Source organism: Oryctolagus cuniculus, chromosome 4 (assembly GCF_964237555.1).
Source record: "Oryctolagus cuniculus chromosome 4, mOryCun1.1, whole genome shotgun sequence".
Classification (NCBI taxonomy): Eukaryota; Metazoa; Chordata; class Mammalia; order Lagomorpha; family Leporidae; genus Oryctolagus; species Oryctolagus cuniculus.
In genome coordinates this window covers 130,493,510-130,511,634 of record NC_091435.1, presented here as the reverse complement: position 1 = coordinate 130,511,634, position 18,125 = coordinate 130,493,510, and the positions used below count along the sequence as shown (strand labels likewise).

The 18,125-nt window shown below is 49.5% G+C and overlaps 1 protein-coding gene across 2 annotated transcripts in view; it reads right to left on the bottom strand.

Annotated features, from left to right (window-relative positions):
• MINDY4B (MINDY family member 4B) overlaps nt 1–17,794 on the bottom strand; it is a 50,047-nt gene extending 32,253 nt beyond the window's left edge. For both annotated transcript variants that reach the window (XM_051818719.2, XM_051818718.2), the window contains exons 1-7: nt 17,682–17,794; nt 17,418–17,445; nt 15,629–15,796; nt 6,304–6,423; nt 5,162–5,253; nt 2,292–2,457; nt 1,699–1,764 (exon numbers count right to left, since the gene is read on the bottom strand). In XM_051818719.2, coding sequence (XP_051674679.2) covers nt 1,699–1,764; nt 2,292–2,457; nt 5,162–5,253; nt 6,304–6,423; nt 15,629–15,796; nt 17,418–17,445; nt 17,682–17,794 — 753 coding nt within the window. The remainder of the gene's footprint in view (nt 1–1,698; nt 1,765–2,291; nt 2,458–5,161; nt 5,254–6,303; nt 6,424–15,628; nt 15,797–17,417; nt 17,446–17,681) is intronic.
• Nucleotides 17,795–18,125: the final 331 nt, after the last annotated feature.

The window sequence follows — 18,125 nt, the reverse complement described above, 5'->3', positions numbered from 1 at the left end:
GTTAATCCTCCACCTGTGGCACCAGCATCCCATATGGGCACTGGCTCTAGTCCCAGCTATTCCTCTTCTGATCCAGCTCTCGGCTATGGCCTGGGAAAGCAGTACAAGATGGCCCAAGTCCTTGGGCCCCTGCACCCATGTGGGAGACCTGGAAGAAGCTCCTGGCTCCTGGCTCCTGGCTCCTGGCTTCAGATTGACATAGCTCAGGCTGTTGTGGCCATCTGGGGAGTGAACCAGCAGATAGAAGACCCCTCTCTCTGCCTCTGCCTCTCACTGTAACTCTACGTCTCAAATAAAATCTTTTTTAAAAAAAGATTTATTTGAAAGAGTGGCAGAGAGGTGAATGGTGTCACAGGACGGCAGCCGGTCACTGTTGGCCTGGAAGATAGAGGGGGGCCGTGGGCCAAGCACCATGGGCAGGGCCTATAGAGGACACGAGGACAGGCAACCAAGTCTCTGCTAGAGGTCTGGCAGGGACGCGGCACCGCTGATGTCTCGATTTGCATCCGCAAGAACTGCTTTGGGCTCCTGCCCCCCAGAGCTGTAAGATAATGAATTTGATTGTCTAGGTGAGTAGGTTATTAGATTTAATGTCACTTGTTACCACAGCTGTGCAAAACTAAGAAAACCTGCTTGATAGATTTTAAATAATAAATGTCAAAGCTAGAAGCCTGGTTAGGGACCCTGCTGTGGGCAGGAGACATTTGATTGGGCTCCATCCAGGAGAGGACTACCCCACCAGGTCCTCCACAATACTCTAACATCAGCTGATGAGCAGCCTTACTTCGCCCTTACCATGTGACCCAGGAGACACACAGGCTCTGGAGGTAGCGTATGGACACCTGTTGGGGACTATTCTACCTGTCACACAGGCTACCAACAACCCTGTGAGAAGGCAGAGAGGTAGGTCCCTTCCCGGGGAACTGATGTGACCCAGATAGTATAGATGGTGTGTGGCTGAAAACTCACGCCCAGTGCTCCACCCCAGGGCCTTAAAGAAGTGGAGTGGTGAGTTTCTTCCAACCCATGTCCCTGCTGTCTGTGCTGCAGCTGTGTGGTTTCAGGGTTATCCCACTGACTGTCCTTTTCTTTCACATCCTAGGTTTCTGATTTTTCCAAAAAATCCACTTGCATTCCATTCCATGCTGCAGAATCTCCGAAAAGAACGTTCCATTTTGCACTGTTACTGGCCCTGCTTTGTCTGTGCCTCACCCTGGGGTGGAGAAGGATCTCTGCCCTGGACAGCCCTGCATGGAAGGTGCTGACAGCAGAGGTGGCATGGGGACACCCTTCTCTGGCCAGAAGTCATTTCTGGAGGTCAATGTGAATGGCATCTTGGCTTGGATGAAGGCCTTCCCTTTCTACCATTTTTGTTTCTTATCCTTTCCACGAGGCCAGATCACTTTAGCATTTCCTCTTTCCATAAAGGAAACCCTGGCATAAGCCCTCTGAAGTATTATTCCCTGAGTTTGATCAGTCAAGGAGAAAAAGCCATTTGCGACTGGGCCTCTGTGTGATCTGGCTTCTCTGTAGGTTGTGAGGGAGGAAGAAACGGGCTTCTCTTTCTCTTGTTCCTCCCTTCCTTAGCCATCAAAATGACCTGGCTTTCTTAACAAGCATCATTAGAAACACACTTTACAAAAGAAAGAAGATCCCTGTAAGATGTATTCCCCATAAAGGAATTATCTCAACACTCACACATTGTACACGATCATAGATGAATTTCTCAGTGGCTTCTTTCTCTGAAAATTCAAACAGCTGGAGCTGTAAATCAGGAACAGAAGATGAAAATGAACAGGAAGATGAAAGTTATAGCCAAGACATGTCAACTCACTGTTATTACCTTCAGGGAGCTTTTGGTTTCCAGGCAAAATCGCATTGCTAAAAACTGACATAGCTTCCACAAGGCCATGGAACACAGACATGGTGAAGTGGGTGCCCACTGGTACCACTTGCACAGACCTCAGCTTTAAATCAGTGTGGTATCTTGAGCATTAAAACCACAAACAGGTTCCCCCTGCATAGGTAGGATGTAGCTATCCTTAAGATTGTGGATATGCAAATGCAATCTGCTGACTTCATGTGTGGAATATTCTTGGCCACGGTGAGTTCTGGAAGGAGGAATTCCCATCAGGACTGGTCGTGTTGGCTGCCTGGATCACTTGCCTCTTTGGAAGTGCTGTGGGCCGCATCAGGCACTCCCCACCCCACCTTGGGTTTCCATAGTAAGTCAAGTGCAAGCTCAGGTTTCATTGGCCCTCTTTCTGGCAGAACACATAAGATGCACTCACCTGCTCAGTGAAATCATCCCCCAGGCGGTCAGGAGTGGAGGCAACATAGGTGTCCTCAGTAACAAGACAGACGGTGGCTTTCTGAGCTGCACCTGCGGCCCACAGGATGCCAGCCAGGGCTGCGGCCAGGGCTTGCTCCTGCTTCTGCTTGCTCAGGTCACATAAACTGTAACATGGGAGGCAGGGAGAAAGGAAAACACTGGAAGGAACAGTCACCGAGCCACGGGCTGGAGCCTCCGATTTTATGTTCTCTTTGTATATAGGGGCATCTTTTGTGTTCCTTCATCAACGCACAAGGTGGGAATGTGTCCCTGGAGGGTCTTGTGACTGCCACCGCCACCGGAACCCTCACCGGGGCACGCTGTCCTCTGTCCTGAAGCCCAGCAGATCAATAGCAATGCTATCACCCGATAAAACAGGCCTTTTCACACCCACACACTCTTTGCATTTTATCTTCTAGATACCCATTTAGTAAACCTTCCCACAGATCACATCCATGGCTTTTCTCGTGTGTGTGTGTGTGTTTGTGTGTGTGTGTGTGCACGCGCGTGCGTGCATGCCTTTAGGGTCCACGTGTGGCCTTTCTGCCTAATCACACCCTGTGCAGGCTTCCTTGCTGATCTGCAGTTACACTCACCCAGTCCTCACTGCTTCACGTATTAGCTCATTTAACTGCCGTGACAACCCAGGAAGGCAGATCCTATGATGATCTCCATTTGAGAGTGAAGAAAGTAGACGCAGGAAGATTAAGAAACTTGCCCATCTGTAATTCGTCTTGAAAGAGGGCAGTGATGTGAATTTGGGCCATGAGGTGCCCAAGTTCCTGCTCTTAACCATCACCCTGCCCTGAGTACCCTCAGTGCCTTCAAACTTCCCCAGGTGACTGGCGCCGCGGCTCACTAGGCTAATCATCCGCCTTGCGGCGCTGGCACACCGGGCTCTAGTCCCGGTCGGGGCGCCGGATTCTGTCCCTGTTGCCCCTCTTCCAGGCCAGCTCTCTGCTGTGGCCAGGGAGTGCAGTGGAGGATGGCCCAAGTACTTGGGCCCTGCACCCCATGGGAGACCAGGAGAAGTGCCTGGCTCCTGCCATCGGATCGGTGCGGTGCACCGGCCGCAGCGTGCCAGCCGCGGCGGCCATTGGAGGGTGAACCAACGGCAAAAGGAAGACCTTTCTCTCTGTCTCTCTCTCTCACTGTCCACTCTGCCTGTCAAAAAATAAAAAAAAAATTAAAAATAAATAAAAAAAAACTTCCCCAGGAAATAAGAGCCAGTCTTTACACAGTGGCCTTTACTCTGCTTGTCTTCTAAATGTTTAGCATTGGCACCTGTGGTCTTTATAAAGAAATACATGATGGAGGCTTATTAATGAACTCAGCAATGAGGTAGAATGAGAACAAGATAACGAGCAGCGAGATGAAGGAGCGGGAACCCCTGGCTGCGTTCAGGAAGGCTCCCTGGAAGGGGCCCGTAAGAGCGCAGACTCCGTCACACGCGTGTAGCATTTGCCAGAGGCCAGCCACGTGCTCAGTGCTTTCCATTTCTACAGCAAATGTGTGTGCTCCACTGGGAGTCACTGGGATCCCTTTACTCAGGCAGTAAGCATGACCTCCAGCTGCTCTGTGTGTGTCTCCTGCCTCTCAGCTTCCTCCTGAAGGTTGGAGCCACCTTACCACAAGGGCTGGCAGTTATGCCCGTCTCCCTAAGGATGGCCCGCGGCCAGTGGCTGGCTAGCAGGTGGGAGGTGCGGAAGCCCTGCATCCTTCTGGGATGATGCTGGGCCTCAGGCTGGCATGGCTGGGACCCACACCCTTCCTGAGCTGCTGCCCCTCCCTGCCCTGCCGCTGCCTCCTCCCAATGACTTGTCATATAACATCCACAGAAGGAGCTTCCTCTGTGGGCTCTGCTTCCAGGCAGTGTGGCCATGCATGCCCCTGCACTGTGTTATGCACTTAGTTCCTGTACAAGCATAGCTGGGTACCTCTTGCTCAGTTATATGTCCTCTAATATGTAGCTTGCCACATGGCAAGGGTTGGCTGTGTCTAAGAATAAAACAAGTTTGAATAGATTTGAGCCGAAGTCTAAAAATAGGCCACAACCAAACATTGGCCCTTGTCAATCTGGCTATATAAGGAGGATGGATCCTTCATGTACCAGGCCTTGGTTCCTGCCTGGAATTGTTAGGCCAGGGCTTCCCATCTAGATAAGGATGGCTGAGCCCACCAGAGACCCAGTGTTCAACTCTACCTGACAGAGTGGTCTGGAGCTGAGCATAACGCTTGTCAACATTACTCCTGCCACTGAATGCTGAGAGCGACCCCAGGAGAGCTCTCCGCTGCACCCACATCCAGCCCTCCTGGGAGACACAGCCGTGTCTGGCTCAGGAGGCAGCCTGCGGTTTTCAGCCGAGACTGCTTGGCACAGGAAGGTTCTGGTGAGGTGGGTCTCACAGCCATGCTTTGGCTCTGCTTGTCCCCCAGAGGTTCAGGCTGTGGGAAGCTTGGTCCCCAGTGTCGTGGTGTTGAGAGGTGGGAAGTGAACAGGTCCCAGGGGCAGCACGCTCAGAAGGGACTAAGGTAGTCATCCCAGGACCCCGGTGAGTTCCCACGAGAGTGGGTTGGTGTGAAAAGAGCAGGAGAGGCCCCTCCCTGGCCACTGGGCTCCCTGTGTTGTCCTGGACCCTTGCTGCTGTGATACCCCCCTTCCCTGAGACCCTCACCACAGCTGAGCCAGGCTGGTGCCACACTATTAAAACTCCCACCACTGTCAGTCACTGAAGCTTCTCTTTATAAAGTGCCCAGCCTCAGGTGTTGGACTAACAGAAGACAGACTAAGACAGCCCCTCTGCCAAGCCCTCCCCGCAGTCCTCTTACCTGTCACAGGGACCCTCCTTTCCCTCTGTGGGAAACAACAAGTGTTTGATGATGGCCGCTTGCACAGCCATCTGGATGCTCCGGGCTCCACCCTGAAACGGGGAGGAGGAGGAGTGAGGCGTGAGGGCTGGAGCTGGCTTTCCCTACCATGGTGGGTGCGTGTGGGCCAACGTGACAGCAGGGAATGCTGGGAAATGGAGGCCAGGATCTGTTCCCCTTGGCAGCCCTCTCCCTGCTGGTATCCCAGGGCCTCAGGAAGAGGTGCTGTGTGTATACACAAGCCACTCTCCCTAGGGGCTGGGGACTGTCCCTGGCCTAGAACCTGCAGTGACCAGTTCCTTTGTGGAGGCCTGTAGGCTGGCATGTGAGGAGAAAGTCCTCTGTGGTCCCACCTGCACGGAGCCCCTGCAGGCTGCAGCCAGACTTGTTAGGGTGGGGGGAGCTGAGGAACTAGTTGACTGGGCCTTGAAATTTAGGAGGGACTGTGATGGTGACATGAAGTCTGAGTATTTCAAACAAGCTGGAAAGAAGTCCCTAGCTCTCCTCCTGCCTTCTCAATCCTCAGGGACTCTCAGGACTTGGAGAGAAGAGGCAGGGAAAACCAGCATTCAGAGGCAGGTGGGGAGAAAAGGGGGTCTGGGACTTTTTTTTATTTTTAAGATTTACTTATTTGAAAGGCAGACTGGCAGAGAGCCAGAGAGAGATCTTCCATCCTCTGATTCACTCCCCAAATGGCCACAGTGGCCAGAGCTGAGCCAGGCTGAAGCCAGGAGCCAGGAACTCCATCCTGGTCTCCTGTGTGGGTTGAAGGGGCCTTAGCCCTTGGGCCACCTTCTGCTATCTTCCTAGGCACATTAGCAGGGAGCTGGATGCTAAGCCGAAGTAGCCAGGATTTGAGCCAGTGCTCTGATATGGCATGCTGGTGTTGCAATTAGAGGCTTAACCCATTGAGCCACAGTGCAGGCCCCTGGGACTTTGTTACCATCCAGATAGCATTATGTTGTCAAAACAGTGATGTCATTTAAGGTTAGATCTGAAAGCATAAATGTGTAGGAAAATATACATTGCTATAGATGTAGTCAGGGTGCAAACTCGGGTAAAGAACATGGGTTAGGATTTTTAAATTACAAAGTGGCTGTTACCTTTCCCACTTCCAAAGCAAACGCCAGGTTGGAAAAAGGATCCCGGAAGCTGAAGCGGGCCTTTCTCCAGTCCGCGCTGAAGACATGGGCCGTACTTCCGAAGAGGCTCTGCTGCAGCTTCTGAAAGAGGGGAAACCAAAGAATGCTTCTAGGTCATCGTCAGAGTGGAAGGAAGCCAGGAGGGGCTCTCGTCCCCTTCCATATTCTAGCTTACTTATGCCTCGAGTCTCCAGTTTTTATAACAAAGATTTTCATTCTTTTATTTATTTGAAAGGTAGAGAGAGAAAGAGATCTGCAGTTCATTGGTTCACTCCCCAAATGGTTGCGATAGATAGGACTGGACCAGGCCAAAATCAGGAGCCAGGAACTCCATCCGGTTTCCCATGCAGGTGCAGGGGTCCAAGCACTCGCGTCATCTTCCGCTGCTTTCCTAGACGCATTAGCAGGGAGCTGGATCGGAAGTGGAGCAGCTGGGACTCGAACCGGTGCGCATACAGGATGCTGCAGGTGGCAGCTGAACTTGCTGTGCCAGAACAGTGCCTCTCCTCCCCCCAATTTTAAATATAGAAAATCCTGGGCAAAAGATTCACAGCAGGTTTCCTTGAGATATTTTGTCTGGAAGGCTGAATGTGTTAAGCTCACACCCGATTTTTGCCCCTAATTTTCCACCTTCCATGGCCAGCCGTCTGCCTGGGAATCTGCCATGGACTGCTGCCCTGGTGCTTCTGTCTCTAGGGCTCTGTAAGCCCTGCCTCTCACAGCTTTTGAATATTCTTCCTCGCTCCAGAAAAAAAAAGGCTCAGACAGGAAGCTGTGTTTCCAGCCCAGGTGTTGTAGGGATTTAAAGGGATATTAAAGAAGATTCTTGGTAGTTAGTTTGGATACTCCACAGCACATTGAGACTGCAGAGGGCTTTTACAGTTTCCCAGGAAAATGGAACAAGTCTCTATAAAGCAAACACATTACAAATGGAATCCATGCATGATAAAGGACTCAGTCATCATTTAGGATGTGCCAGGTCCTGTGTGAGACAGGAGATGTAAAAAAGGCAGCTACCCCACAGCTGTGTACAAGACACACTGTGGGAAGTTTCACAAGACCAGGACAAAGTCCCATGAGAACACAGAGGCAGGAGAGGGAACTTCTGATTTAAGTACGCGGGACAGCTTCCTAGAAGAGGCGGCGTTTGAACCAGCCTGGTAAATGGCCGCTACTAGTTAGTTACTGTGCTTTCCTGAACACCAGGTGTGGGGCTAAGCACTTGGCCTTCATTCCATTAAGTTAATTCTAAGCAGTAATTCTTCTATTATCCAGATAAGGCAACTACAGCACAGAGAGGTTAAGGTGTTTGCCTTATGTCACCCAGCTAGTAGAAACAACTGCCATTTGCACGTATTCACCTGAAGTGTCCCCCACTACGGTTCCGTATGTGCCATCCTTAGGATTTCCCTCATGTTTGTGTGCCAACCATTGTTGAGCTGATATTTTTCATTAACTCGGGCAACTTCGTACAACTGAGCGGACGTTAATTTTAAATTGCTTTCTTAAAGAGAATCACTTGCCGTAGATGATAATACAGAATGCATCTGTAATGAAGATAGAGCATTGCATGGGTTGCAGCTATGAACTTTTGCTGTGCAGGGTGTGACTGAGCCCCAGAGGCTTCATGATGGAAAGAGGGGGCGGGCAGTGAGTGTTAGGGCGGGGCGGACAGGTGCCGGCCTTCAGTGAGTCTGTCTGGTGCACGGCGGGATAGCTTCTCACCGAGTGACACTCTGACACATGGAGGGGTCACATCCCGCCATGCCCTAAATGTGCTATGTTCCAGCAGGGGCACAGCGCTCACCCTGGGACAGGCCATTCCAGCTCCAGCAGTGACAGTGGTGAGGCCGAAGATCTGCAGACGCACACGGCAGTGCGCATGGTGACCTGTTCTGGGGGGTAAATATTCACTGTGACTGGAGCTGTGCGAATGTTGAATGTGTGTGCTTGGGGGCCAAAGGGCATGAAGTGGTGTGGAAACTCAGACCGGAGAGGACCTTGACCTTGACCCTGGAGGGCTTTGGGTATCATATGCAGGCATCTGGAGCCAGCTGGAGACTGTGAACCAATGGAGCATGGAGCTCTGTTGGTAAGAGCTGTGGTACCTTTGCCCTGCAATGCACAGAATAGGCCCTGATGATTTCTAAAAAAAGGAAGAGGCAGGAGAAGCATGCATCTAGAATGTTCTTCCCCGTGTCAGCTCGCGGTCTGGTTTCAAGGTTAGAGTTAATTTCCTGGTCATCTCTGCTCCTGCCCTTAAAAGAAAAGGTTGTCTTTACAGAGAAATAGTGGCAGGTGCATTTCAGCATGAACAAGGGCCCAGTAATGCACTTGAAGAGAGACTATCTGTACCGGGTCTCAGGACAGCTGCTCTTGAGAAACGACTCAGCGAGTGCTCAGCCAGAGAGGGCTTCCAGCCCAGAGCATCTCCAGGAGACGCCCTACAAACGAAAGGAGAGTTTTGTCCCCCTGACATCAAGGCGGCCCAGCACGAAGGAAAGACTGATGCCTCCTGATGCGGGGGCTGACAGTCCCTGCCCTGCTCCTGACTCGCCACGTGGACTCGCTTGTCCAGAAATGGGCATCACCCTGCCTGCTCCTCACCCTGGCTACTACTGGGTTTGGGGACCATATGTGCTAAAGCGTGTAGCGCGAACACAGCCAGTCAACCAGGGAACATCCCGTGCTGTGTGGCAGGAAGTCCTAACACAGATGGAAAGAGGCCAGAGACTGGCAGGAAGACGGGAGGAAAAGTCACACACAAATGTGTACAACTGAGATGGTCGAGAGGAAGAATGCTTAGAGTTCAAGTTCAGCGAAAAAAATTCTGCCTGCCAAACCAAACCCCTGTTTCCGCTGCCAGGCACCTCTTCAGAATGAAAGAGCTTCACCCTCTAGCTGTGCCCCTGGAGAGGCCTGGGGACGGAAGCACCCATGGGCCAGGGTGACAAACCAAGATGACTCATCTTACCTGTATTTACCTTCACATCAAATACAGTTCTTACCAAGGGCAAGCTGACACATCTTTTAGTGATATGCATATGTTGTTGAGCTGCCTGGTAACTGGACGTAGAAGGCTGATGGTCCCAGTGAATGGCAGAAAAGATTACTTTATACAATTGAGTATGGCTTAGTTTTTCTCTTTTCACAATGATGTTCTTCACTATTTGTAACAAATTCCTCTTTCCTGGCATTGGGTTCCATTTGATTATTCTAGTGACGATGACCATCATTTGTGGGGAGCAACTCGGACTAGACTAAGTTACTGGAATTAAGACTTATTCTATGCGTCTGCTCTCCCACAATATGGCACTGGGAGAGGAGTAAACAACTTCTACACAGCTGCCTCCAGTTCGACCAATAACCTGCAGGAGCTGATCCTGCTCCTGATTGGAGGAGAACAGCGTACTCGGCGTGTGGGTAGCAGAGTTGGGATTGGTGGAAGAGGACTATAAAGGAGGAGAGAGACAACATGCACCAGGAACATCTAAGGGGAACATCTAAAAGGAACATCCAGATAACATCTGAGCAGCCCCCGAGAAAGCCGGCCGGCGGTGTGCCGCTCCCCCGCGGAAGCGGGGAAAGTGGCAGGGGGAGCCGCCCTTCCACGGAGGTGGAAGGATCGGCAGCCAACCTGGGAAGAACCAGCAGCCAACCCGGGAAGGGCAGAGCAGACAAAAGAACAGCTCAGGGTCCTGTGTCGTTCCTCCGCGAAGAGGGGGAGCGACAATCATTCACCCTCAGACATTCACAGTTCACACTCATACACAGGTCACACACCCACAGTTCACAGTCATACATGGGTCACAAACACAATTCACACTCATACACGGGTCACACATAGTTCACACTCAAGTCACAATACACGGTTCACACTCATACATAGGTCACTCACAGTTCACACTCATACACAGGTCACACACCCACAGTGTACACTCACAGGTTATATGTACACAGTTACACTCACATATGGGTCACACATACAGTGCACACTCAGGTTATATATACACAGTGCACACTCATACACAGGTCACACACCCACAGTGCATACTCACAGGTTATATGTACACAGTTCACACTCACAGGTCACACATACAGTGCACACTCATACACAAGTCACACACCCACAGTGCACACTCACAGGTTATATATACACAGTTCACATTCACATACAGGTCACACATACAGTGCACACTCATACACAGGTCACACACCCACAGTGCACACTCACAGGTTATATGTACACAGTTCACACTCATAGGTCACATACTCACTGTTCACATTCATGCACATGTTACATATGTATAGTTTAGACTCATATGGGTCTCACACACAGTTCACATTTGTATACAGTTCACCCTTGTACACAGGTCACACACACACATACACACTCAAAGATAGAGACCCTGGGTCATTCTTATTAAACAGGCTTACTTTTCTTACCCCGATTGCCTTGGCCTTTCCCTTGGAGTGAGAATTTCCCTCTGACCACCTGTCCACATCCAACCTTCTCCCTCCCAAGTACCCTAACATGAGACAGAATAATTGTCTTTGGAGTTTCTTTACTAAATTTCTCTTGCCTCATGAATTCCTGGACCATCGCGGGATTGGCGCTTCTAGCATCAGTGATTCCTAAGAAGACCTAACAGAGTGACAGACTGTTAGCTCTCCCATATTCACAACTGATTCCTTGGCATCTGGCGTAGTACCTGGTACATACGAGGCTCCCAGGGAGTATTTGTGCAGTAGAAGAAAAATTAATTCAGCCCTTCAACCTTATAGTTAAAGGACGCACGGCCCCGAGCACTTACATGGCGTGACCAAGGTCACATATGTAGTAGAGTTCAAGTTCCTGCAGTGCCAGGACCCAAATGCGAGCCTTTCAACTTGTGCCAGCCAGGGTCTCAACAGGAAACAGATGGCACCCTCAAGTCTGGATAATTAGTTTGAGGAATGTTTAATTCAGGATCTGTTTACAAAGATGTAGGCTAATGCAGTAACCTAGGGGTAGCAACAGTGGGCAGTCATGTGATCATGTGACCTCTAGACCCGAAGGGGCCAGGAGAAGGAGTGGTGAACTTGAACTGGGATGGAGAGAGACCTGGGGCGAGGACCGCTGTGCAAGGAGGGGGCTCAGCCTGCCGTGGGTGACCTCATGTTCTTCCCTGGCTACCCCCAGTCTCCTGTCAGGGCTCCCTGTTGGCTGAAGTCAACCAGCAGCCTGCTGGTGGAGGCCCTACAGGCCAGTGCCCTGGCCCAGAACAGGCCAGAGCAGAGAGAGTGTTTCAGGAAGGGCACGCGGCTGGAACCCATTCTCCCAACCCGAGACGCTGCTAGCTGTCTGCAGGCAGGGAATTCATCGATTAATCCACTCTATTGAGGTCTGTCTCTGGGCTTAGACCTTGGACCGGAGGCACCAGGCTGTGCCTCCTGCTCCCCCAAAGCCTCCCTTGCCCGTTATTCCACTATTAGGGTTTCATTCCTTTGAATCTCTCGGAATTACGTTTTCATGATGATATTGCTGGGCGGTGGTGAAACAGCTCCACCAGGGGTTGTTTTATTGGCTGCTGGTAAGGGAAGCTACAGGCACGTGTCCCAGGCTGGGTCCTGGAGCAGAGCCTGGGAGTGGAGGTGTAGATGGCCACTGGAGGGGCTGGAGAAAGAGCCCCAGAGGTAATGCCTGCCTTCTCCACCATCCCCCCTGGGCCAGCTTCAGCCAGAGGGCATGCTGCCACACACACTGCAACATGTCAGGTTGGGGGACAGAAAACAGACATAGCAGTGGAAAGAGGACAAGAAGCAATGAGAGATGGGAGAAATACGGCCAGAGAAGCCACACAGGTGCTTTGCCCAGCCCGCACTTTCTGAGCAGATTCCCATAAAGAGCCAGCGTGTGCCTAGGGCAGGGGATACCACACGTCGGGATGCTCTGAGAGGAGGAAAAGAGCGGCAGATTGGGGCCGGCACTGTGGCGGAACTGGTAATGCTGCCACCTGTGGTGCTGGCATCTCATATGGGTGCTGGTTCGAGTCCCGGCTGCTCCACTTCCTATCCAGCTCTCTGCTATGGCCTGGGAAAGCAGTAGAAGATGACCCAAGTCCTTGGGAGACCTGGAGGAGGCTCCTGGCTTCGGATCAGTGCAGCACCAGCTATTGTGGCCATCTGGGGAGTGAACCAGTGGATGGAGGATCTCTTTCTCCCCCACCCTTCTCTCCCTCTCTGCCTCTGTAACTCTGCCTTTCAAATAATTCTTAAAGAGTGGCGGAACCACAACAAAAGGCATTGTCGAGCGAGGCTCAGGACTTGCTGGCCCTCATCATTTGCCAGGAGGCTGCACGGCTGAATCGTAGGTTGGAACTGGTCAAGCCTCCAAACCGCCTCCCCAGAACAACTGGATTCAGATCTCAGGTCTCGTCATTTCGAATCCCAGGGTGTGTTTAATTAATGCTACTGCTATTTAAAGGACACATCTCATCTGGCCCACATAATGGGAATAAATCCAGCTTCATTTCTTTTTGAAGAAAAATCAATTATCTCCACTTGTGGGACTTCCTTAACACTCCATCGCCTCTGCTTTGGGCTGCAGTAGCCTGAGTCTTTTGTCTCTTGGCCTTTTCCAAGGGGAGAGCATCACCTTTGAAAAGTCACTGGGGAGCCCTCTAGTTGGATCGCGCTGGTGTTTGTAGATAAATGGGGACATCCACACCCAGATACTCCTGCCTCCCCCAGAGAGAGGGAAGCACTTTGAAAATGTCTGGGAATGGTTTTCGGTTTGTAAAATTTATGTATTTAAACCAAATGGCACATTCACATGGTTCAAAATTCAGTGAGTGCCAGAGGCACACGAAGCAAAAATGCCTTCCCCTCTCTGTCTTCCCTGCACGCACTCACGCCCCACCGGTGCATCGTACGAAGCTTTCTGGAATTGGTTCTCTAGTTGGAGGTAAACACCAATACAGAATTACAGTTTTCTCTTCTTCACATACAAGATAACCGATTTTCAGGTATATGTATATTTTAATCATTAAAAAATTTTCATTAGGCACTGGTGTGGGGGGCGAGCAAGAGAGAGTGAGCGAGCCTGCTTCCCTCTGCTAGTTCATTCCCCAATGCCTGCAATGGCTAAGGCTGGGCTAGGGCCACAGCCAAGAGCTGGGAACTCCATCTAGGTTTCCCACGTGGGTGAAGGGGACCCAGATACTTGAGCCATCACCTTTGCCTCCCAGCGTCTTCATTAGCAAGAAGCTGGAGTCAGGAGACAGAGCAGGTCTGCAACCCAAGTGAGACCAGAGGGTCTTAACTGGTTTCTTAGCCTCTAGGTCCCAGCCCTGGCCCCGAGACGTGTAACCTGTAAAGTGATACTCTCCGCGGACACTCATTACAGATGAACACGTCTGTACTTCAATACATTTTTATGAAAGATCTTCCATGAGAAACATTCTACTGACAAGTAAACTGCTGATACAGGTTGAGTGTCCCCTGTGTAAAATGCTCAGGACCAAAGGTTTTTCAGATTTTGAATTTTTTTCAGACTTTGCAACACTCGGATTTGCCTTTGAGATTATCTTGGGAATGAGATTTGAGTCTAAATACAAGACTGATTTTACTACGAGGGTATTTACAAAAGTTCATTGAAAAACGGTGTTAGAAAACAAAGTCATTGCAGTACAAAAATTCTGAGATGCATGAGTAGTGATTTTTCATTACAAACATTTTCCGTGAATGTTGGGAAGTGACATGAAGTCAGGTATAGACTTTTCTCCTGTGGCACGCCATCAGCACTTGGAAAATTTTGGATTTTGGAGCATTTTTGAGTTCAAGTCTTTGGGTTAGAGATGCTCAACTTGCAGCCGCTCTAACTTCTGTCTGTGGCCTTGGGGCTGACACAAGACTGCATACAGCTAACTTGTGTCTTCTGTGCCTTGTTAAGCATTCTAAGACAGGTAACAGGTAACCTTCCCTCTAGTGCAGTCCTGTGAGCTCTCTGCTGACCTGTCTGTCTCCCCATGACATCAAGCGGGAAGGAAGATGGATGGAGGTGGATAGGTTTTTACAACGAGAAAGAGCAAGTGACGCCTCCCAGTCCATCTGTACTGCAAACACACAGAGGAGGGAGTTGCTAAAGTGGGATGTGGGGGCCTCGCTTCCTCACATCTGCTTGTGTGTGCAGTCTGAGGGCTCCAGGAAGGGTTGTAGCAGCCAGGGTCACCCAGTCTTTCTGCTCAAAAAGCAGAGGGAGGCTTTGTGGCTTCCCCAGGAGGAGTTTTAGTCCTGGCACCTTGTGTGCCGTGTGCAAGCTGAGCAACTGTCCTGGGTGCAGGACAGATGTCACTGGGTCTTTGCTCAAATGTCTGAGCTGGTGCAGGATTGTCTCTGAGAACCTGCCCAGGGGGAGAGGGCATGTCCTCAGGAAGGAAGCACCTCTTCCACATCTTGTTTTAGGGCCCGAGTAGAGGGCTCAGCCTGAGGTTCTAGAATGCAGTGTGCAGCCTGGGGGGGAGGGGTGCTTGTGGAAATTACCTGGGAAAGCCCTGGGTTTTATTCTGAGTTAAAGGACCGCATTGCAGGGCAATTTAATCAGTGGGGTCTCTCACCCTAGCTGCTACTAGAGCCTCCCCTTACCCTCTTCCTCATCTTCTGCAGCCACACGGTTTTGACCTTGGCCCTTTGGACGTTTGCCACAGCCTTGCTTCTGGCTCTGGCCTCTGTGACCCAATGATGTGTCCGGTTTTGTTTCCCAGCTGAGTATCAGCCTCAGCCCTGGCCCCTGGCTCCGTCTGGCGTGAATCTTGAATTTCACAGGTGGTTGCTGGGACCAGCAGCTCCCAGGTCCTCCCGGAGTCTCCCATCTCAGGTTCTTTTTTCAGACCTGCATGTTTCCTTCCTGGGATCCTTACCCCAGGATCAGGCCTGGCGGGCCCCCCTCCTCTCTCGCTGCTGCTCACACAGCAGCCATAGTCCTTACTTCCCTGTCTACATGGTCTGCCACTCAGACGTTCTGTCGCGTCCTGGCCTAGACAGTGAATTATTCGAAGCGAACTCCCGCAAGCTGCACCATGAGACTGAGGAAGCAAGTTCAGAGCGCCTCTCAGTTAGTACTATCTCCAGTGTCCTTGAACAATGCCATAAATAATTCATTGTAATTATATACTCTCTTCACCAATGGCAACCGGCTGTGGTCACATCTACAGTAATACTCTCACCTAACCCAGATTCTACGCCCAACCGTGATGCTTGGGCGGATCATGTTCTGCTTCATGTCTAATTGACAGGCTCTACTTACCGTGGCCATCGCGAGGGAGACAGGTGGGCCGCTCCATTTTGGAGAGGTGATAGAGGGCTTGGGAACAGAACAAAGGCTCCTGGATGGCCAACGTGCTCGTCTTTTGGGCTGCAGTGGTCCTGAGCCGTTTTCAGCTCCATCCGCAGATACACGGTCACCTTCGTGCTGCTGCATAAAATGCCAGCACCCCCGAAAAACAAAACAGACAGAGCCGGGGATGAGCTTGTTTGCAAATTTCTCTGTCCCTCTCTCTGAGATACCAGTGTTCAGAGAATGTTGACTCACTTTTGAAGATGTCTGAAAATCATGAAAAATAGCAAGAAAAGAAGCAGGAAAAAAAGAAAAACCATGTTAGTGTCAGAGGGGTTTCTTGCAAGTTTTCCACGCCTTAAAGAGGTGACATGTAACCATGGAAACGTAATTAACGCTATCAAGACCTTGAGTTGAAATTATGTGTAGAGAAGAATGTAAATGTCACTGTCTCTTGTTTTGAGAAAATAACATTTTATAAACATTGAACGAGTCTTTCTGGTCTGTGCAAGGTATTTCTCTGGCGTTAGGCAGTCAGTCAATGAATCAGGTTACTTCCCCTTTTAATTCTTCTGGATTTCCATTCTTCAGTAAGTGAATAGAATAATAGTCTTCCTTAAAAAAAAATCCCCTTTTTTACTTTTCTTTGCTGATTCTTACGGCATTTCAGCGCAAGTTAACATCAACCCGTCTTCCTATTTACTTACCTTCTACCCTAATGTCATAAAATAGGCCTGCCCTATAGGCAGCTGAAGCATGAGGGAAACTGCCTTCTTGCTTTCTCTGTGTTCCTGCAGGCAAAGATGCTCTCTTATCTCAGAAACACAGCGCTCAAGTCACAGCCGACTGATGGGATAAGATGCATTTCGTAAATCAAATGGGGAATCTTCACATTTGTGCCAATGCCTTTCCCCACCTTGTGTAAAGCGTAACTTGACATTTATTTATTTTTCCTCCCAAAGATTGTTTTATCTTTTGACTGTTCTATTGCCCCAAATGGTAGCTATCTCCATTTAATACTGTCAGGACTCAAATGGGAGCATTTATCTCTCTGATTCTAATTTAGACTATGATTAGGAGAATTTTTTGCACAAATAAGGTTTTTGATAACAGGTTACTTGGAGCAAGAGGCTTTAGCATTAAAGTTAAAATATTAGTCAATTGCTTGATCATTTAGACCACGACAATTACATTAATATTTTGTACAGTCTTTGTTCAGTGATTGAAATAATACCCAGAATGCAACTTCCATTACCTTGTAACCTTTACAAGTTACATGAGGTACAAATATATTTCAATATTGTATAACAGCTTAAAAATACCCTTTTAAAGACCAGAATTCAATCATCTTTCCTTTATTTGAAAATGGGTGACAGGAAACACTAATTTGGAAGCTGTATGGAGAGATAACTATTTTCAAAATGACTTTTCTTCAAGGACACTGAAGCACTTGGTTGTCAGAATCCAATGTTATTTTATAAGCGTAGGGACTCTAGATTCTAATATTACTCCTTTCTAAAAGAATAACCATATGGTACCCTTAATGACGAAAAGTAGCTCTTAAAAGTAGGAAGAGAAATTTATGGAAAAAGAAAGAACAAGAAAAAACTCAACAGGCTTCCCAGTTTCATGTTTCCACATAAAATGCCATTGTCTGAGTGACATTATGTGTACAGAATACATTCGGATTATGCTGTTAATGGGATTGTTTGAAGAAGCAACTAGAGGAAAACACCTTGCCTTTGAGAAAAGTAATTACCTGAGGAGTTGTGTTATTGGTTCCCAACCTATAAATGAAAGAGAAAACATCAAGTAAATGCCTCGCTCTATTCAAACCTCACATTCACAAACCTCCCATGTCGCAGCCTGGCTGGGGCAGCGCTGGCTGCAGGTACTGACACCGACGCATGTTAACCGTGGATCTCTAACGGAAACGGCTCATCTGGCAAGCATAAAAGTTGATTTCTTAAACACCTCCACAGCCCTTTGTTTCCGGAGCAACAAGAACATGAGAAACTCTTACCTGTGATAACTGAAGATGCCTCTCCATTTGTCCAGAAATAAAATTTTCCTGGTTATTTCCTCTAAATCCAGCTCCGGGGAGCTTGACTTCTGGCCGGAGACCTCCCTGTCCATTTGGAGAATGTGAGAAATTGGAAGAAGGAGATTGTTAGGATGGGATCGAGAAGCCTGGTTGTGGAGAGGAGAGAAGGCTGGCACGGATGGCTGGGTGAGCTGGGGCACTGTCACTTAGGACCAGCAAGGGGCCCACACCATACAGGGCCCTGCTATCAGCTCATGATTAAACTTTCATTAGAAGTGAAACCCTTTGTGTGTTTCTGTTCACCATAGAGGTGCCATGAATGTTTAATCCACAACACAGACTTAAAAACAAAGGGATTGCGATTACTTATCTGCATCCAAGTGACTGAGACTATTTAGTTGATGGGAGCTATCATGCTGGCGG